General features: G+C 33.2%; 1 protein-coding gene across 1 annotated transcript in view; it reads right to left on the bottom strand.

Annotated features, from left to right (window-relative positions):
- Positions 1-936: 936 nt before the first annotated feature.
- LOC130175464 (V-set and transmembrane domain-containing protein 2-like protein) overlaps positions 937-23,096 on the bottom strand; it is a 64,647-nt gene continuing 42,487 nt past the window's right edge. The window contains exons 2-4 of the mRNA XM_056385971.1: positions 7,787-7,956; positions 7,157-7,201; positions 937-3,638 (exon numbers count right to left, since the gene is read on the bottom strand). Coding sequence (XP_056241946.1) covers positions 3,180-3,638; positions 7,157-7,201; positions 7,787-7,956 — 674 coding nt within the window. The 3' untranslated portion in view covers positions 937-3,179. The remainder of the gene's footprint in view (positions 3,639-7,156; positions 7,202-7,786; positions 7,957-23,096) is intronic.

Here is a 23,096-nt window from a genome sequence, read left to right as displayed (position 1 = left end):
CTTTTTTTCTGTCTTCAGTCGGATCCAATGGACTTGAGGCTTGAGAGGCACAGACAGTGTAGAGGAGTCAGAAAGTGGGAAGAGATGAACCAACACATTGCTGGTTTGAGTCTATTCATGGAATTTGCAACAGTCAGGAAAATACAGACCGAATAAAAACCAGACTCTTAATGAGACTTCCCTGGCAGGTGTAGCTATGCAAAGGACGGAGGAAGTCTTCCGCACTGGGTGGGATTCCCTCACTAACCTTTGAGCTCACCCTGGCAGCCACATCACATGTGCTGTCAGCAGAAGATGGACGAAACTGTGTAACTACAGAGAAAATCGAAGGCCTCGTGACGGGGATCCTGGCCGATCTATCATTGTACATGTTGTCACTCAGAGCCCTGCGGGGCTCAAGAGATGTATAAATGAAGGAAACAGGAAGCCCTCCCTACAAACACACACACACACACACACATACACACACACACACACACACACACACCTGCCCATTATCGGATCACCTCAGAGCCCGGTGCCTCCACACCTCATTGCTCCATAATGAATGTATGAGCCTTCTAGTGTGAGGAAACAAGATCGCCACGTGTTTTGTATTTAGCCGGCCTGGCTTAACTCTAGTGAGCGCGGCACTGCGCCTCTTTATCTCGTCCTGTGCTGTTGCTATTTATCCTGCTGCCAGTGCTGACAATAGCACCATTAGTCATCAGCAGCAATGGGAGGTGGGGGCTGAGAGTGGGGGGTGGGGGTTGGGGGTGGGGGGCGCTTTGGCAGCATCTATTACACACAGGCAACTGCCTAATATCGTTTCTCCTTAATGGACATGGACAGACACACACAGCGGGGGCCGAAACCTAAACCACAGCTGACGTAGAAGCAAACAAACCCCCCCCCCCCCCCCCCCCGCGCTTGTTGTGTCTTTCGCCCTTTTAAATCTAAATCAATGAGAAAATGTTGTTTCATATACAATTTATTTCATTTGATAAAGGCATACACTTAGTGTGAGACCAAACATTCTAGAAGAAATGTACATTTTCCCTTTGTTTTTTTTTTTGTTTTGTTTTTTTTAACAGTGAGCTCTTCTTTACAAAACATCAAATCAAAGTTACTGGTTGAAAAAAAAACAAACAAAAAAACAATCCAACTGATCACTCCTCCCAGTCTACAAGGACTGCCCACAACCACTTGAGCACTTGACGTACAGACCGCCAATTTCAGTGTTTCACTAACAACGTTTTCCTCTTTCTTCTCACCGTCACAGCTCAAGGCTTCATCCGGGATGTTATCCACATTCACTTTGTCCCGTTTGATTCCTTCAGAGCAAAGCATTTGTCCCAAAAACGCCCCACACTGTGTGCTTCAGACAAGGGCAGCGCTTCACACAAAGCATCTAAGCAAAGAGATTATCGTCAAGTTACAAAAATGGCAGAAATAAAATGGCCTCTCAAACCTTTTCAGACCGAGTCCCAAACTGCACGAAATGAATCCAGGTTTTCAGGCTCATTAAAATATGGTAATACTCATGTTTGCAGCCCTGCACATCCAGTACAGTAGTTTAAGAAACACTGCTTTAAGTACTAAGATACATTAGGGAAACCCCATTTCTGAGCAGCTACGAAGAGAATGTTTCATTCATCTGTCTGTACAGCACTTTTGGAGAGCAGTAAAGCAACGGAGAACTGCTTTGAAAATGAAAAAAAAAAAAAAAACTCTTTTTGACAAGACTTCTAAAGTAGGAAAAAAGATTCAGAACAGAGTGGACTTTTTTTTTTTTAAATGAACTAATAAATAAACAAAAATATCTTTAACTACCACACTGTCTTTGTGTATGGTTGGTTGAAAAAGTTTTTAAGAAAAATTACTGAACATGCACTCACTTTATTTCATATTATACAGTCATATATACAGTGGATTAGAGGCTTGTAGTGGAGAGGATTGAGGCTTTTTAATGATTGATGAGCACTGGGCCAGAGCATCGGAATAAGGGAACTAAGCTTAGACAGGAGTACGGCACTGCTCTGCAAAAAAAGTATCTTGCACCAAGATCACGTTTGTTCTAATCATTTCTAATCCAGATTCAGTGGCACACCAAATCAGATTTGTAATTCAGCGGCACAGATTTGATCTTTTTCATGGCTTTCCAAACAGGTGGCGTCCACATGGAACAATCTGATTGATTTCCCTCAGCGTGAACAGCCATGAGCGGATCGAACCTGCGGCACAAAGGGAAGGGGTGGGGTGGGGGTGGGGTTGAATAAAAATCACACTTTCTGTTGCGCTGTTGTTTCATAAACTCAAAAGCGCTGTGGGAATAATGCAGCCGGTGATGTGCTTTGTTTGAATTGTGAACACCCATGGTTGTTGGGAAATCCCACGCTTTTCCACACTGCCACTGCGTTTAGTCCAGCTGAAATGAAATGAGGACATATCTGTCCCTGATGAGCGCTGATGCTCTGGGTCTTTGATGAATTTCCTGCTGAAGAAAGCATGTTTCTTTCTTCCCGCGAGTAAACACTGAATAAGTAGCTGAATTTTGGGTGTACACATGTTTTGCACCATATCCATGTCCATTATTTGAATGCACAGAAAGAGCTAGGTGCTTTAGGTGAAAAGCTAAGGACAGGATTTCCAAGAGAAGAATTAACTGATGGTGGAGTTTAATTCTATTGTACTGGGGACAGACCCAGTTTCAAAAGGTATACCATGGTGCTATTTTCTGTGGGTGTATTCAAATGACAGAGTAAGGCAGTGGAAGAAGTATGAGCGTGAAAGCAGGGTTGTGTCATTTACAGTATCTAAAGTACAAGAGTGGAACAGAGCATGGGTTAATAGTAGGGCCAGAGTCTTTTTTTTTTTTTTTTTTTTTTTTTTTTGGCGCTGAGACCAGAAACAGTGGAGCTGCCTAGATCTACATGTCAACCCCTCCCTCCCTTTGCTCAATGCCGTGAAGCCAAGCTTTACAGACAGTGAGCAGTCCAACCCAGACCCATGCACAGCAACAAAAAGCTACGTCCCTTGCACACAGTTTAAGGCGCTGTGCTCTGAATAAGACATACTGTAGATTTCTAGGGATTCGGGATTTGTGCACAGGCCTGCTTCTGTGTGGGAAGAGTAGCTTTTCTATGCTGTGACACACATCATGTTATGCAATCTATCACTCAGGTGTATTGGGCCAACGTCTACGGTGCACAGCTCGGCTCGTTGGTGCAGTCATTGTGGCTGTGGTTACTGTCCACGTCCCTCTTCCTCAGCTCTCTGCCTGCCTTGTGCTGCTGACTGCTGCTGTGGCTGTGGCCGTGGTGAGCCGGCGACGAAGGCCGCTGCTTGCCGTGCTCCTGGTGGTGCCCGTGATTCTGGTGATGGCCGTGAGCTTGCTCTCTGGCGCCACCGTGAGACTCCATGTCGTCCCCGTCGGCGAATCCCACTCCCCTCTTGGTATCGTCCGCGGCCTCGAAGTTGTCATTGTGGTTGCCGTCGCTCTCCGGCACCACCTGCAGGTAGGCCCTGACGCGGTGGTGGCGGGCACCTGCGTCATCGCTGAAGTCAATGACGCGGCATTCGTAGGTGCCTTCGTCAGACGGCTTGACTCGGGAGAGGCGGAGTTTATGGGAGATGTTGCTTCCTACAACCTTTACAACCTGGCAAAGAGAGAGAAGAAATGATGGTGAAATTGTAAAAGAAAATCAAACTCTCAGCACAAACTTGCGTAACTTTGCTGAACAGCAGCAACTTTGGCCGCAACAGGATAATGATTAGCCTAATGCTAATTGCATTAATGCATTAGTTATACAGCAATATTGTTTTTAGTTAGTTAGTTAGTTAGTTAGTTAGTTCACAGATAGCAAAATAAAACGTCTGTCCCAACATGCCTGGGTCCTTGGCCCGAGCCTGGCACATATACGTTTACATCTGGGCAAAATCTGGCTATTATTCTCTGGTATTGTCTAACAAGATTTTCTGTGTCCAGATGTGGAAGCAGCGTTTGACAAACATGTTGTATATGGGCCAGATTCGGGCCGTGGAACCAGGCATAAACTGGGCCAGAAGAAAAATAAGCATGTGGCCTGAGCATGGGCCAGATTTATTTTGATACCTTGGTTAGTTTGTAAGTCAGTTAGTTAACATTAGCCAACATTAGCCACCATAAGCGAAAAACTGTATTGGCAAAGGTATATTGAATTAAGGAAGGTTGTATTTTATTATGGATTTAACTTTTTATTTGGAGGAGGAAGAATGTGCTGTTTTCCTCTTTTAAAATTATACTGCTCTAGCTGCATTGACGTACTGCAGGAACATGAATAACACTCATAACCATTAAATCAACAACTGAATTGCTGTTTATCCAACAATTCACACGTTGGTACCAACATCGGTTTTACTGTCATCTACTGTTAATGTGCATTTGGCTTTTGCTCATACTGTATAATGATCAAGTATACATATGTAAATATAAGTATAATTAAAAAAAAAAAAACATCATTGATGGTATCTGTCTTTTTCTTTCTATATATCATTCACTATTTCCTTCTGGCTCTTCTTTCAGTTCCTCAGTGTACTTGTCCTTTATTGTACATGTAGCTGAAAACGACCCTTTAAAATGAAATACCTGCAGAATCACAGCAGATGCACAAGAGTGAAAAAAAAAAAAAAATCCATTTCCCCCTTAACACACACAAACACTTACTGGTACTATCTCACAGATGCTCAGTCAGTCGAGCCGTCTGGCCATGAAACTGGTGAGTGGTAATGAAAGCAGGAAGTGCACTCGCTGAGGATATATGCTTTTGTTGCTGTCTTTCTAAGAGTTAGATGAGAAGACTGACTCCACTCTCATGTCTGTCTGTTCAGTAGGAACCTACAGCATGGAGGCTGTTAGCTTAGAGTAGCATAGCAACATCCAGCCCAGCTCTGTGCAAAGTTTAAAGAAAATATCAGTAACTCTGTAACTCACAAAATAACATGTTATAACTTGATTGTTTACTCTGTACAAAAAAAACAAACAAAATATACATATATATGTGGTTTCAGTTGCCAGGACGATTTTTTGTGACTTTCTTTCATCTGTCTTTTCGTCACGTGAGGTTGCCAGGCAAACAACGGAAACTCAAGTCAGTGCTTCCAGCCAAGAAAACTGTTTCACACATAATCTCCTGTAAATCCACAACTTGTTTTGTTTTGTTCAAGTTAAACAAATGAGATATAATGTGTCAATTTATGAGCTTTACAGGAGCTGGTATGTTTCTCTTGGAGAGAGCCAGACTAGCTGTTTTCCTGTTTCCAGTCTCTGTGCTAAGCTAAGCTAAGCTAAGCTAACCATCTTCTGGCTCCAGCTAAATATTTGCTTTACTTTTGGCTAAATCTGACACATTGACATTATCAATGTGTCAGATTTAGCCGAAAGGCTCATTTTTACCTCCAGTCCCTGGAGGCAGTTTGATATTGAACATTGAAAGAAAACAAACAGGACAAGACAAAAAGCAGACAAAACACCATCAGAGCACCGACTGTACACATCAGACTGGTATCAATCTTCTCATCTTACTCTCAGCATAAAAGGAAATAAGCATATATTTCCCAAAATGTAAAACTAATGCTTTAATTCTTCCCTGTATGTAAATTCAGTCAAACACAAGATATCTGTGATCTGGTTGCAGATCATAAATTAAGTTTTACTGTGTTTAAAAGAGAAAATAACATATATGAAGATAGATACTGTACATGAAGTGATGCAAAGAAAGAATGAAAGCTCTAGGTGTGATGTTGAAATCACCATTGTAGCCTGGATACACTCCTCCACAGCTAGCGCCTCCTCCCAACCAATCACTCACACAAAGTCTGACAAAGGTGCTGTTTAACAAATTCTATTTGTGGCCTTGAAAGCATGAAGCGACTACATCTAGAAGGCAAAAGCTTTGCAAGTTCAGGGAGCAACTCTCAAGTCTGGGGACATCATGAGACGTGACGCATCGAGATATAAATACGACTTCATTTATCACCCACCTTCCTCCCTGTGACGCTAGCAGACGTTGGATTGTGTGTGTGTGTGTGTGTGTGTGTGTGTGTGTGTGTGTGTGTGTGTGTGTGTGTGTGTGTGTGTGTGTGTGTGTGTGTGTGTGTGTGTGTGTGTGTGTGTGTGTGTGTGTGTGTGTGTGTGAGCCCCCGCATGTGTGTCTGGTACTGTATGTAAAAGCTTGACACCTTCTGTAGCACTGTTCATCGCTTTGTGTCAGCACATGTGTGAATGTTTGCCATGTTTTCGTTTGACTATATGGATGTGGGCCAACATCCATTATGTACAGAAAGCTAATAATGATTTTCCAGCTGTACAGCCTGCAGTGTTTGACTCCACCCACACAAACAAACACACACACACACACATAAAGACTGACACTCAGTCACCCAAACCACAGCTGGTGCTTTCATTACAGCGAATGAGCAGAAGCTAGCCTGGTGGGAGAAAGAAGAGAGGCTTCATGTTTTCTGTTTTGTGTTTTCGTGTTCGTCTCTTCACACACAAACACCAATGTATCTGTAACAGTATCTGTAACAGTATCTTTAGATATCTAATATCTTCAACTTTATATTTACAGTAGGTGTTGTTGCTCATTTCTGTAATTGTGAAGTCGGTTGAGGGAGATTCAGCAGGAGGAATAGGCTGGTGTGGAGATAATGTGCAGTACTTCCTACACTCAACTCACTTCTGCACTTAATTAAGGACAGAGTCCAAATTTTTTGAGTCACTAAATGTTTGTGCTTCCTCAGTAAAAGGCCCTCCCTGCTTTTTGTGGGAAACGCTTGGATGGATACCAGAGGAGATATAAAAAGTTCTGCTGACTTCCTTGTTTACTATTGGGATTTGGTGTTGCAGTCATAAAGATGCAGGGGCGTTTATGAGAATCTGAATATGATGCACTTTGCCCCCCCCCCCCCCCCCCCCCCCAGGTTGCCATGTCTCTCATCATCGCTGCACCGAGAGCTTCGCTGAGCGAGAGTCTGATCCTTGTGTGTAACACGGCATGAGTGCAACGTCTACAGATGATCCAGAACAAGACATTTAAATGTAATCATGAGGGTTTTGTGTCTCATTTCATCATATAACACCAAGGCAAACATAAGGCTTCTCTCGAACAATGGAAGCAGATAGAAGTTAACTCACACTTATCTTTGTGGCATCCTTCGGCATCTCCTCCTCAGGAGCCACCTAGGAAAACAAACAAAAGACAAACATGAGAATGAAATCTTAATCCTTTTAGACATTCTGTATTTCTTATGATTGCTGTTTATCTTTTCTATTTGAGTGCATTACATTCGTATTTTTCAGATTGACATTGAATCAAATAACTGATAAAGGTTCCCTATAGTGCATCGATCACCCAGCTCTACGTCTCTACACCAGGGAGCCAGACATTGTAAACATTTGGAGCTTATGAAGATGTTTTCTGAATTTGTTTGTGTTGTGTGTATTTGCATGTGTTTTTCTTAAGTTGCAGTGCGTTGAGCTCTCGGTGCCACTGTAATAACTGGTGGAAGGGTAAGGAACACAAGGGGTCAGACTGCAGCTACATATTATATTGAAATAAAAACAAAAGTCAATAGTATCCCTCACTGCACACAGCAGCAGTTTACTCCACAACTATGGTAAATATTTTACTAACCAAAGGAGTCCGTCGGTTAACTGTGGACAACTAACAGTTAGTGTAATAATTTCATTATTCACCTTTATTTCCTTGCCTTATCACAAAAGACCGTACATATCCTTTAAGCCAAAGGCCTGTTATGAACCTACTTCATTGGTCGTCCAGGGCTGTCTGTCCGTCCAGTCCAGATGGTTCCTGATGTACCACCACTGGATCTCCAGTGAATACGAGGGCGTTCCCGCCCCTCTGAAGGAGCAGGCCATCTCCACATCCTGACCTCTGTGGGCGGTCATATCGTGAGGCACCTCTGTGAACATTGCTTCAAAGACACAGAAGGAGAAATGATTAGCATTAAAAGGCTTTTCAGTTGATGACTTTCAGTGCAGCTAGAAAAGAAAAGGTCTAAAGATTTGAGGTGGCCACATACAGTTTTTGAAATAAACCAATATCAGCTTTGAAAAGTTTAAAAAAATTCAAAAGTATTGAAATTCAGTGTTTCTCCCAAAAATTTGACTTTTCATAAGGAAACCCTCTGAGGCAACATCATAGATCAAGGCTATGATGCAGCTTCAGAGGATTTTACATGTGGACCAACAGAAATAGTTTTAGCAGCTCCTTAACACAAAATAAGACAGACTACCTCATGAATTAAAAGTGTTGCTGGGGCTCAAACTGCAGTAGAAAACACTGAGTGATAAAAGTCAAATAATGTATCATACAACAGTTAAATAATTTTTACACAAAAGCCTTAATTTACTTCAGCAGTGAGATATTAATCAGACTGACGGTGTGTAATGACGGAATATTCACCGAAACAATATTATAGCAGCCCTAACGCCGAGTTTATTAATCACAGAGAAAAAAAGGTGAGCTCTTTCTCGGTTGGATTTTCAAGATGCAGTGTCACATTATTGCTGTCTGTGATGGTGAGAATGATGAAAGCGATGAGGCAAAGAGTTTACTTGAAAAAAAACAAGTCAGGGATTTGAGCAAAGTCTAAAATTAAAGTAAATTGAAGTTAAAAAAAAGTGTATAGACAATTCATTACTGAGGAGGAGATATATTAGGTCCTACAATTATCTATATTCTACTAATTAAATATTAAACACAATGCACAGAACATATAGCAGAAGTGTTGGAAGGAGGTCTCTGTTTACTCCCACTTTTAGTTTTTAGAGTATTTAGGGAAGACTGAAGTATTTTGAATTGATCTGAATTGAAATTTGGTTCAATGCGAACCATGAGTTGCATTTTTAAAGAGGGAAAGTTACATTTACTGGACATAGTTTTACCTGGAAATGTATTTTACACCATTTTTGAAAAGTAAAATTTATAAAAAAGATCTTGTTACATAGAGAATAAATGTACAAATTTGCAATGTTCGTCGACACACAGGGTCTGGTAAATACTTCACTTGACTTAAACCAATGAAAAATAGAAGGTGTAAATAATGAAACACAGGATGAAACTTCATCATTTGTTCAGTTACCACAAAACTGGACATGTTGTTCATCACAGGTTCTTTACTTGAATGGAGAATACATGAATATATTTTAGCCTACCATTAATCTGCTCCACTATTTGTTACTGTTAAGTTGCTTTGGCAGAACTTGCACTGTGAACTTCTGCATTATAAAACACATTCTCACAGCGGTGTTTACACTTCGCCAGTAAGTGATGAAGTTGGAAAACTTTGACTTAACATGTTGACGAGGAGCATCCACACACAACATCTACACGTCTCATTAGAGGAGGAGGCTCAGCTTGAGCTCCTGGACTTCATGTCTTCACAGGATCCAATGTCTGAACTGGGACACAGCTGTAGTGACAATTTGTGCCAACTATACTGGCCCCACAGTGGAACAGTCGTCAGGCTTGGAAAGGCTCAAGCCGGACGGTAAATGTCAGTAATCTTTTTGTGGAGAGGCCTACTGTTATACAAATTGCATTACAGTACCATGAGTACACAGAATTTTTTTTTGGAATCCCTAAATTTGGCAACTGGTGAGTGAGCCCTGTGGGAACAAATCCTCTAACTTGAAAAACTTCTACTCCCTTTTCCTTTTCATATCTTCCTGCCACATAACAGGCAGCTTTTCATCATCCACATCAAACCACAGACTCAAATGAAAGTGAGCTGCTTCTCTTGACTGGAGCTTGGCAGGTCAGCCTTTCATAGTAGAAGACAGCTTTTTAGGAATGAGACTGCCACTCATTTTTCACACATGAAGGGAGACTATGTGACTTTAGCTAAACAAGTAGATATTACAGAATGATGGTTTCCTTATTTTGTGAGTATGAAAGTTTATTTTTGACCAAATAGTGGTTTAAAAAAAAAAAAAAAAATTCTTACTTCAAGGTCCACTTTCTGGCTTTTTCCTCTCTGGAGATTTAAAGCTTTCAACTATATCTCACAGTCTTCCTCAGAAAAATGGCCCAGAGCTCAAAGCTTTTTTGAGAGCACCAGAAAGAGATGTGGTTGAAAGCTCAGCAGAAAGCTAATAAGTAGACCTTGAGTTAAGATTTATGTTTTCACAAAGCCACTGAAACTTTTTATGACTTAGTGCTAACTAGAACTGACTAAGCAGCATCTGCATGACGTTTGCTAACATGAGCGAACATCAGCCACCCTGAGCTACTGGTCATACCAGACCATCATGGGCCCTAGTAGCAAAACTATAGATAGTATTGAATTAAGCAAAGGTGTGTTTTATTGCTGAACATTTTTCATTTTGTGACAAATTGTGTTTCTATTTGTAAATTTTAATATCATACAATAAAATGTCATTAAAAACTAATTGAAAATAATTCCTTCAGTCATTGATAAAGTCATTCAGTCATCCACACCACTGATTTTAAAGATGCCCGCATCCCATGGTTTCCTTAGTAAATTACATAGTATTTGCCTTCCCTCACTCTTGTCACGGCTTTAGAGCCAACAACAACTACAGGAAGAGATCAGTACACAAAGAATTAATTAGCAAAAGCCACTTCTTCACATTTATTCTCAATAGTGTGAATGTCACAATATTTTCCTCTTCTCATTATGGGAATTCCCCATCAAACAACTAGATCAGGTTGCGTTTTCCCTCTTGGGAAAATCCTGTGTTACAGATGAGGAGTTTTGCTCCATCACATGGTCTCCTGGTTCGTTTAATTGAAATCTAATTATTAATGTAGCTCTGTAACTCTGAGCTTTTCACCGACAGAAAACTGACACTTCAGAGGTTTGTCTGTGTTTTTAATTACTGAGCTATTCAAAAGCAAACTTTAAAATTTCTGAACTTTTGTGCCCCCGCTCATAGATTTGTCTGGCTTATTCAGTCAATAAGAACGAGTCAAACCTGTGCCAACTTAGTGCCGATTTCCATCTGGGCTCATAGATTAACCTCAGCTGTTCAACCAGTGATGGTGTGCTATAGATCTGTCTTGTATTACAAGAGCAGTGTGAGCCTCGAGTCATACATCCCTCTTGTACATTGATCTGGAAATCTGCTTGTATTTTTCATTTGTGAAACCTGAAACGCACCAGGTATCGATTTGACATTACACAGCCGGAGCCAGCAACAATGCCCACAGCCACTCTCTTGTAGATAATATTTAAAGCTGGGACATAAAAACTGCTGCGTAAGAGATAGAGCCTCTGAAGTTGCTCTCAGCAATCATAATCTGTCTTTTCCCACTTAGCTGCACAGCTCACAACCCAAAATCCATGCACTTTTTTTTTCTGGCCCAGCACTTCACATACTTGAAGACCGCAGGAAAAGGTGAGAATCATCGCAGTCCATTATAATGTAGTGGATATCATGTTCATCTAACAAAATCAAAGCAGCAGGTGCTAATCTGATCACATGGGACCTGTTTCTCAGTCTGTCTCTTGCACTTAAACGTTCTTCCTTAAATACAATCACCTCCACAAGAGTGCGAATTATACGATGAAAATCAGGGGGGTTGCAGGGAAAGCAGTACAGTGCGTCAGTGAACTGAAGTCTTACAATCCTTACAGTATCTGGCTTGATTAATTAAAGATGTCAAAACGTATCTCTAGAACCAAAGGGCGTATATACTATATATATGCATATACTATGTACTAAAATATAACCTATATATGTATAATTACCAATGAAACCTGTAGAATGTCAATGTCGTCATAACATAATAAAACATAAAAACATCAAAAAATGTCACAATATACTAAGGTATGAAACATCATAGTATAAAAAGGCAAAAAAAAATTATAAATTTTTTTTTAAAAACGTCATAGTACATTAAGGCATGAAAACGTTCAGAAAACTCATAGTATGTCATAAAAATGTCAAAAAACGTCATATTATAGTAAGGCACAAAACATCATAATATTTCAAGAATAAAAATGTCATGGTATAATAAGCATAAAATGACATATTATGGTAAGGAATAAAAATGTCAAAAACATCATAGTATACTAAGACATAAAAATGTCAAACAACATCACAGTATGGTACAACATAAAAACGTGCAAAAAGCGTCATAGTATGGTATTGCACAAAATGTCATAATGTATTGAGGCATAAAAGTGTCATAGTATAGTAAGTCATAGAAACGTCAAAAAGCGTGATAGTATAGTATGGCATAAGAAAATTTCAAAACCAGTTAGTATACTATAGCATAAAAATGTGAATAAATGTCATAGTATAGTAAGACATAAAAATGTCAAAAAAAATTACAGTATAGTATGCCATAAAATTATTAAAAAAATTCATAGTATTGTGTGGATTGAAACGTCATAGTATAGTATGGCATAAAAATGTCAAAAAAATGTATAGTATTGTATGGATTGAAATGTCATAATATAGTATGGTATAAAAATATTTTAAAAAGTCATAGTATAGTTTTTCATAAAAATGTCAAAAAACATCAAATTATAGTATGCCATGAAATGATTAAAAAAAATCATAGTACTGTATAGATTAAAATGTCACAGTAAAGTATGGTATAAGAATATCAAAAAAACGTCATTGTATAGTATGGCATAAAAATGTCAAAGAACGTCATTGTATAGTATGTCATAAAATTATCAAAAAAATTCATAGTATTGTGTGGATTGAAATGTCATGGTATAGTATGGCATTAAAATATTTTAAAAAGTCATAGTATAGTATTGCATAAAAATGTAAAAAAAAACGTCATAGCATACTATGGCATAAAAATGTCAAAAAAAAATATCAAATTATAGTATGGCATGAATTTATCAAAAAAAATCATAGTATTGTATGGATTAAAACGTCATAGTATAGCAAGGTATGAAAATATCAAAAAAACGTCATAGTATAGTATGGCATAAAATTATCAAAAAAATAATCCACACAATAGCATTGTGTGGATTGAAATGTCATAGTATAGTATGGTATAAAAATGTCGAAAATCTTCATAGTATAGTATGGCATTAAAATGTTGAAAATCATCGTAGTATAGTATGGCATTAAAATGTCGAAAAACGTCATAGTATAGTATGGCATGAAATGATAAAAAAAAATCATAGTATTGTATGGATTAAAACGTCATAGTATAGTAAGGTATGAAAATATAAAAAAAACGTCAAAGTATAGTATGGTACAAAATCATCAAAAAAATTCATGATATTGTGTGGATTGAAATGTCATAGTATAGTATGGCATAAAAATATTTTAAAAAGTCATCATATAGTATTGCATAAAAATGTCAAAAAATGTCATTGTATAGTATTGCATAAAAATGTCAAAAAACATCAAATTATTGTATGGCATGAAATTATTAAAAAGAAATTCATAGTATTGTGTGGATTGAAATGTCATAGTGTAGTATGGTATAAAAATATTTAAAAACAAAGTCATAGTATAGTATTGCGTAAAAACAAACAAAAAGAACCGTCATAGTATAGTGTGGCATAAAAGTGTCAAAAAATATCAACTTAAAATATGGCATGAAATTATCGAAAAAAATCATAGTATTGTATGGATTAAATTGTCATAGTATAGTAAGGTATAAAAATATATTTAAAAAACGTCATAGTATAGTGTGGCATGAAAATATCAAAAAAGACATCATAGTATTGTATAGATTAAAATGTCATGGTATAGTATGGTATAAAAATATTTTTAAAAAACGTCATATTATAGTATTGCATAAAAATGTAAAAAAAACTTCATAGTATACTTTGGCATAAAAATGTCAAAAAAACATCAAATTATAGTATGGCATGAAGTTATCAAAAAAAAAAATCATAGTATTGTATGGATTAAAATGTCATAGCATAGTAAAGCATAAAAATGTAAAAAAGAAAACCGTGATAGTATAGAATGGCATGAAATTATCAAAGAAAATTCATAATATTGTGTGGATTGAGATGTCAGAGTGTAGTATGGTATAAAAATATTTTAAAAAAACGTCATATTATAGTATTGCATAAAAATGTAAAAAAAAAACGTCATAGTATACTATGGCATAAAAATGTCAAAAAATATCAAATTATAGTATGGCAGGAATTTATTTAAAAAAATCATAGTATTGTATGGATTAAAATGTCATAGTATAGTAAGGTATGTAAATATAAAAAAAAACGTATTAGTATAGTATAGCATAAAAATGTCGAAAATCGTCATAGTATAGTATGGCATAAAAATGTCGAAAATCGTCATAGTATAGTATGGCATTAAAATATCGAAAAACATCATAGTATAGTATGGCATAAAATTATGAAAAAAATTAATAGTATTGTGTGGATTGAAATGTCATAGTATAGTATGGTATAAAAATATGAAAAAAAACGTCATAGCATAGTATGGCATAAAAATGTAAAAAAAAAACATCATAGTATAGTTTGGCATAAAATTATCAAAAAAATTCATAGTATTGTATGGATTAAAATGTCATAGTATAGTAAGGTATAAAAATACAAAAAAAAAACGTCATAGAATAGTATGGCATAAAATTGTCAAAAAAATTCATAGTATTGTGTGGATTGAAATGTCATAGTATAGTATGGTATAAAAATGTAAAAAAAAAAAAAAAAACGTCATTGTATAGTATGGCATAAAAATTTCAAAAAATTTCATAGTACAATATGGCATAAAATTATCAAAGAAATCATAATATTGTGTGGATTGAGATGTCTTAGTATAGTAAGGCATAAAAATGTTAAAAAAAAAACGTCATATTATGGTATTGCATAAAAATGTAAAAAAAACGTCATAGTATACTATGGCATAAAAATGTCAAAAAATATCAAATTATAGTATGGCTGGAATTTATAAAAAAAAATCATAGTATTGTATGGATTAAAACGTCATAGTATAGTAAGGTATGTAAATATAAAAAAAAAGTATTAGTATAGTATGGCATAAAAATGTCGAAAATCGTCATAGTATAGTAAGGCATAAAAATGTCAAAAAAACGTCATAGTATAGTATGGCATGAAATTATCGAAAAAATTAATAGTATTGTGTGGATTGAAATGTCTTAGTATAGTATTGTATAAAAATGTCGAAAATCTTTATAGTATAGTATGGCATAAAATGTCGAAAATCATCATAGTATAGTATGGCATTAAAATGTCGAAAAACGTCACAGTATAGTATGGCATGAAATGATCAAAAAAAATCATAGTATTGTGTGGATTGAAATGTCATAGTATAGTATGGTATAAAAATATTTTAAAAATGTCATAGTATAGTATGGCATAAAAATGTCGAAAATCGTCATAGTATAGTATGGCATAAAAATGTAAAAAACGTCATAGTATACTATGGCATAAAAATGTCAAAAAATATCAAATTATAGTATGGCATGAAATTATCAAAAAAAACATAGTATTGTATGGATTGAAATGTCATAGTATAGTATGATATAAAAATGTCAAAGAGCATTCTAGTATAGTAAGGTATTTCAACTTGGTACACTCAGTGAAAAAATATCAAGCCTACACAGAAAGGTTGGACAGCTCAGATTTGAACCCAAGACCTTCTGATTGAGAAACCAAAGCTCTAACCATTGCGCCACCAAATCTTTTGTCAAGCAAGTTGTAGTGTGACAAATATAAACGTCAAAAAAACCTCATAGTATAGTATGGCATAAAATTATCAAAAAAATTCATAGTATTGTATGGATTAAAATGTCATCGTATAGTAAGGTATAAAAATATATAAAAAAACGTCATAGTATAGTATGGCATAAAAATGTCGAAAATCGTCATAGTATAGTATGGCATAAAATTGTCAAAAAAAATTCATAGTATTGTGTGGATTGAAATGTCATAGTATAGTATGGTATAAAAATGTAAAAAAACAAAACAAAAAAAACGACATTGTATAGTATGGCATAAAAATGTCAAAAAACGTCATAGTACAATATGGCATAAAATTATCAAAAAAATTCATAGTATTGTGTGGATTGAAATGTCATAGTATAGTATGGTATAAAAATATAAAAAAACGTCATAGTATACTATGGCATAAAAATGTCAAAAAATATCAAATTATAGTATGGCATAAAATTATCAAAAAAAATCATAGTATTGTATGGATTAAAATGTCATAGTATAGTAAGGTATGTAAATATTTTAAAAAACGTATTAGTATAGTATGGCAAAAAAATGTCGAAAAAACGTCATATTATAGTATTGCATAAAAATGTAAAAAAACGTCATAGTATATTATGGCATAAAAATGTCAAAAAATATCAAATTATAGTATGGCTGGAATTTATAAAAAAAAATCATAGTATTGTATGGATTGAAACATCATAGTAGAGTAAGGTATGTAAATATTAAAAAAAAGTATTAGTATAGTATGGTATAAAAATGTCGAAAAAACGTCATAGTATAGTATGGCATGAAATTATCAAAAAAATTAATAGTATTGTGTGGATTGAAATGTCATAGTATAGTATGGTATAAAAATGTCGAAAATCTTCATAGTATAGTATGGCATTAAAATGTTGAAAATCATCATAGTATAGTATGGCATTAAAATGTCGAAAAACGTCATAGTATAGTATGGCATGAAATGATAAAAAAAAATCATAGTATTGTGTGGATTGAAATGTCATAGTATAGTATGGTATAAAAATATAAAAAAAACTCATATTATAGTATGGCATGAAAATGTAAAAAAACGTCATAGTATACTATGGCATAAAAATGTCAAAAAATATCAAATTATAGTATGGCTGGAATTTATAAAAAAATATCATAGTATTGTATGGATTGAAACATCATAGTATAGTAAGGTATGTAAGTATTAAAAAAAACGTATTAGTATAGTATGGCATAAAAATGTTGAAAATCGTCATAGTATAATATGGCATAAAAATTTCCAAAAAAATTCATAGTATTGTGTGGATTGAAATGTCATAGTATAGTATGGTATAAATTCATAGTATTGTGTGGAGTAGTATTGTGTGGATTGAAATGTCACAGTATAGTATGGTAAAAATTCATAGTATTGTGTGGATTGAAATGTCATAGTATAGTATGGTATAAAAATGTAAAAAAAAAAAAACGTCATTGTATACTATGTCATAAAAACGTCAAAAAACGTCATAGTATAATATGGCATAAAAATTTCCAAAAAAATTCATAGTATTGTGTGGATTGAAATGTCATAGTATAGTATGGTATAAAAATATTAAAAAAACGTCATAGTATAGTATTGCATAAAAATGTAAAAAAACCTCATAGTATACTATGGCATAAAAATGTCAAAAAATATCAAATTATAGTATTGCTGGAATTTATAAAAAAATATCATAGTTTTGTATGGATTAAAACGTCATAGTATAGTAAGGTATGTAAGTATAAAAAAAAACGTATTAGTATAGTATGGCATAAAAATGTCAAAAAAACGTCATAGTATAGTATGGCATGAAATTATCAAAAAAATTATTAGTATTGTGTGGATTGAAATGTCATAGTATAATATGGCATAAAAATGTCAAAAAATGTCATAGTATAGAATGGCATAAAATTATCAATAAAATTCATAGTATTGTATGGATTAAAATGTCATAGTATAGTAAGGTGTAAAAATATAAAAAAAAACGTCATACTATAGTATTGCATAAAAATGTCAAGAAACGTCATAGTGTAGTATGGCATAAAAATGTCAAAAAAACATCAAATTATAGTATGGCATGAAATTATCAAAAAACGACATAGTGTAGTAAGGATTAAAACGTCATAGTATAGTATGGCATAAAAATATTTAAAAAAATCATAGTATAGTTTTGCATAAAAATGTTAAAAAACCTCAAATTATTATGTGGCATGAAATTATCAAAAAACTTCATAGTATAGTATGGCAAAAATTTATTAAAAAGATTCATAGTATTGTATGGATTAAAACGTCATAGTATAGTATGGCATAAAAGTGTTGAAAAATGACATAGTATAGTAAGGCATAAAATTATCAAAACAATTCATAGTATTGTGTGGATTGAAATGTCATAGTATAGTATGATATAAAAATGTCAAAGAGCATTCTAGTATAGTAAGGTATTTCAACTTGGTACACTCAGGGAAAAAATATAAAGCCTACACAGAAAGATTGGACAGCTCAGATTCAAACCCGAGACCTTCTGATTGAAAGACAAAAGCTCTAACCATTGCGCCACCAAATCTTTTGTTGAAGGAAACGTAGTGTGACAGATCTAAACGTCAAAAAAACCTCATAGTATAGTATGCCATTAAATTATTGAAAAAATTCATAGTGTTATATGGATTGACATATCATAGTATATTATCATATAAAAATATCAAAAAACATCATAGTATAGTATGGCATAAAATTATTATAAAATGTTATACTAAAGTATAGCATTAAAATGTCGAAAAACGTCATAGTATAGTAAGGCATAAAAATGTCAAAAAAAGGTCATAGTATAGTATGGCATAAAATGAGGAAAAAAATTCATAGTATTGTGTGGATTGAAATGTCATAGTATAGTATTGCATAAAATTGTTAAAAAGAGTCATAGTATAGTATGGATTCAAACGTCATTGTATAGTATGGTATAAAAATGTCAAAAAAACGTCATAGTATAGTATGGCATAAAATTATGAAAAAAATTCATAATATTGTATGGATTGAAATGTCATAGTATAGTATGGTATAAAAATATTTAAAAAATGTCATAGTATAGTATTGGATAAAAATGCAAAAAAAAACGTCATAGTATACTATGGCATAAAAATGTCAAAAAATATCAAATTATCATATGGCATGAAATTATCAAAAAAATTCATAGTATTGTATGGATTAAAATGTCATAGTATAGTAAGGTATGAAAATATAAAAAAAACATCATAGTATAGTATGGCATAAAAATGTCGAAAATCGTCATATTATAGTATGGCATAAAAATGTAAAAAAAATGTCATAGTATAGTATGGCATAAAATTATGAAAAAAATTCATACTATTGTGTGGATTAAAATGTCATAGTACAGTAAGGTATAAAAATATAAAAAAAAAACGTCATAGTATAGTATTGGATAAAAATGTAAAAAAAAACGTCATAGTATTGGGTGGATTGAAATGTCATAATATAGTATGGCATAAAAATGTCAAAAAAAACGTCATAGTATAGTATTGCATAAAAATGTCAAAAAAAACGTCATAGTATAGTATTGCATAAAAATGTCAAAAAAAAACCTCATAGTATAGTATGGCATAAAAATGTCAAAAAAAGGTCATAGTATAGTATGGCATAAAATGAGGAAAAAAATTCATAGTATTGTGTGGATTGAAATGTCATAGTATAGTATTGCATAAAATTGTTAAAAAGGGTCATAGTATAGTATGGATTCAAACGTCATTGTATAGTATGGTATAAAAATGTCGAAAAACATCATAGTATAGTATGGCACAAAAATGTCAAAAAAACGTCATAGTATAGTATGGCATAAAATTATGAAAAAAATTCATAGTATTGTATGGATTGAAATGTCATAGTATAGTATGGTATAAAAATATTTTAAAAATGTCATCGTATAGTATTGGATAAAAATGTAAAAAAAAACGTCATAGTATACTATGGCATAAAAATGTCAAAAAATATCAAATTATCATATGGCATGAAATTATCAAAAAAATTCATAGTATTGTATGGATTAAAATGTCATAGCATAGTAAGGTATGAAAATATAAAAAAAACATCATAGTATAGTATGGCATAAAAATGTCGAAAATCGTCATAGTATAGTATGGCATAAAAATGTAAAAAAAATGTCATAGTATAGTATGGCATAAAATTATGAAAAAAATTCATACTATTGTGTGGATTAAAATGTCATAGTACAGTAAGGTATAAAAATATAAAAAAAAACGTCATTGTATAGTATGTCATAAAAATGTCAAAAAACGTCATAGTACAGTATGGCATAAAATTATCAAAAAAATTCATAGTATTGTATGGATTAAAATGTCATAGTATAGTAAGGTATGAAAATATAAAAAAAACATCATAGTATAGTATGGCATAAAAATGTCGAAAATCGTCATAGTATAGTATGGCATAAAAATGTAAAAAAAATGTCATAGTATAGTATGGCATAAAATTATGAAAAAAATTCATACTATTGTGTGGATTAAAATGTCATAGTACAGTAAGGTATAAAAATATAAAAAAAACGTCATTGTATAGTATGTCATAAAAATGTCAAAAAACGTCATAGTATAATATAGCATAAAAATGTCAAAAAATGTCATAGTACAGTATGGCATAAAATTATCAAAAAAATTCATAGTATTGTGTGGATTGAAATGTCATAGTATAGTATGGTATAAAAATATTAAAAAAATTCATAGTATAGTATTGGATAAAAATGTCAAAAAAAACGTCATAGTATACTATGGCATAAAAATGTCAAAAAATATCAAATTATCATATGGCATGAAATTATCAAAAAAATTCATAGTATTGTATGGATTAAAATGTCATAGTATAGTAAGGTATGAAAATATAAAAAAAACATCATAGTATAGTATGGCATAAAAATGTCGAAAATCGTCATAGTATAGTATGGCATAAAAATGTAAAAAAAATGTCATAGTATAGTATGGCATAAAATTATGAAAAAAATTCATACTATTGTGTGGATTAAAATGTCATAGTACAGTAAGGTATAAAAATATAAAAAAAAACGTGATTGTATAGTATGTCATAAAAATGTCAAAAAACGTCATAGTACAGTATGGCATAAAATTATCAAAAAAATTCATAGTATTGTATGGATTAAAATGTCATAGTATAGTAAGGTATGAAAATATAAAAAAAACATCATAGTATAGTATGGCATAAAAATGTCGAAAATCGTCATAGTATAGTATGGCATAAAAATGTAAAAAAAATGTCATAGTATAGTATGGCATAAAATTATGAAAAAAATTCATACTATTGTGTGGATTAAAATGTCATAGTACAGTAAGGTATAAAAATATAAAAAAAACGTCATTGTATAGTATGTCATAAAAATGTCAAAAAACGTCATAGTATAATATAGCATAAAAATGTCAAAAAATGTCATAGTACAGTATGGCATAAAATTATCAAAAAAATTCATAGTATTGTGTGGATTGAAATGTCATAGTATAGTATGGTATAAAAATATTAAAAAAATGTCATAGTATAGTATTGGATAAAAATGTCAAAAAAAACGTCATAGTATACTATGGCATAAAAATGTCAAAAAATATCAAATTATCATATGGCATGAAATTATCAAAAAAATTCATAGTATTGTATGGATTAAAATGTCATAGTATAGTAAGGTATGAAAATATAAAAAAAACATCATAGTATAGTATGGCATAAAAATGTCGAAAATCGTCATAGTATAGTATGGCATAAAAATGTAAAAAATATGTCATAGTACAGTATGGCATAAAATTATGAAAAAAATTCATAGTATTGGGGCGTCGTGTAGCGTAGTGGTCTAAGCAGGCGCCCCATGTGTAGAGGCTACAGTCCTCGATGCAGTTGGCCCCGGTTCGAATCCCGCATCGGACGGCCTTTCGCTGCATGTCATTCCCCCTCTCTGCCTCCCTGCTTCCTGTCTCTCTCCACTATACTATCAAATAAAGGCATAAAAAAGCCCAAAAAAATATACTTTAAAAAATTCATAGTATTGTGTGGTTTGAAATGTCATAGTATAGTATGGCATAAAATTTTCAAAAAATGTTATACTAAAGTATGGCATAAAATTATGAAAAAAAATCATAGTATTGGGTGGATTGAAATGTCATAGTATAGTATGGTATAAAAATATTTTAAAAAGTCATAGTATAGTATTGCATAAAAATGTAAAAAAAAACGTCATAGTATAGTATTGCATAAAAATGTCAAAAAAAACCTCATAGTATAGTATGGCATAAAAATGTCAAAAAATATCAAATTATTTCACGGCATGAAATTATCAACAAAATTCATAATATTGTTTTGATTGAAATGTCATAGTATAGTATGATATAAAAATGTCAAAGAGCATCCAAGTATAGTAAGGTATTTCAACTTGGTACACTCAGGGAGAACATATAAAGCCTACACAAAAAATTTAGACAGCTGGGATTTGAACCAGAGACCTTCTGATTGAAAGAGAACAGCTTTAACCATTGCACCACCAAATCTTTCGTTAAGCAAAACGTAGTGTGACAAATGTAAACGTCAAAACCTCATAGTAGAGTATGCCATTAAATTATTGAAAAAATTCATAGTGTTATATGGATTGACATATCATAGTATATTATCATATAAAAATATAAAAAAACATGATAGTATAATATGGCATAAAATTATAAAAAAATGTTATACTAAAGTATAGCATTAAAATGTCGAAAAAACGTCATAGTATAGTAAGGCATAAAAATGTCAAAAAAAGGTCATAGTATAGTATGGCATAAAATTATGAAAAAAATTCATAGTATTGTGTGAATTGAAATGTCATAGTATAGTAAGGTATGAAAATATTTAAAAAATATCAAATTATCGTATGGCATGAAATTATCAAAAAAATTCATAGTATTGTATGGATTAAAATGACATAGTATAGTAAGGTATGAAAATATAAAAAAAAACATCATAGTATAGTATGGCATAAAAATGTCGAAAATCGTCATAGTATAGTATGGCATAAAAATGTAAAAAACGTCATAGTATACTATGGCATAAAAATGTCAAAAAATATCAAATTATAGTATGGCATGAAATTATCAAAAAAAAACATAGTATTGTATGGATTGAAATGTCATAGTATAGTATGATATAAAAATGTCAAAGAGCATTCTAGTATAGTAAGGTATTTCAACTTGGTACACTAAGTGAAAAAATATCAAGCCTACACAGAAAGGTTGATCAGCTCAGATTTGAACCCAAGACCTTCTGATTGAGAAACCAAAGCTCTAACCATTGCGCCACCAAATCTTTTGTCAAGCAAGTTGTAGTGTGACAA

This window comes from Seriola aureovittata, chromosome 9 (genome assembly GCF_021018895.1).
Source record: "Seriola aureovittata isolate HTS-2021-v1 ecotype China chromosome 9, ASM2101889v1, whole genome shotgun sequence".
Taxonomy (NCBI): domain Eukaryota; kingdom Metazoa; phylum Chordata; class Actinopteri; order Carangiformes; family Carangidae; genus Seriola; species Seriola aureovittata.
Note: the sequence above shows the minus strand (reverse complement) of the source record. Positions and strands in the feature narration are given on the sequence as shown.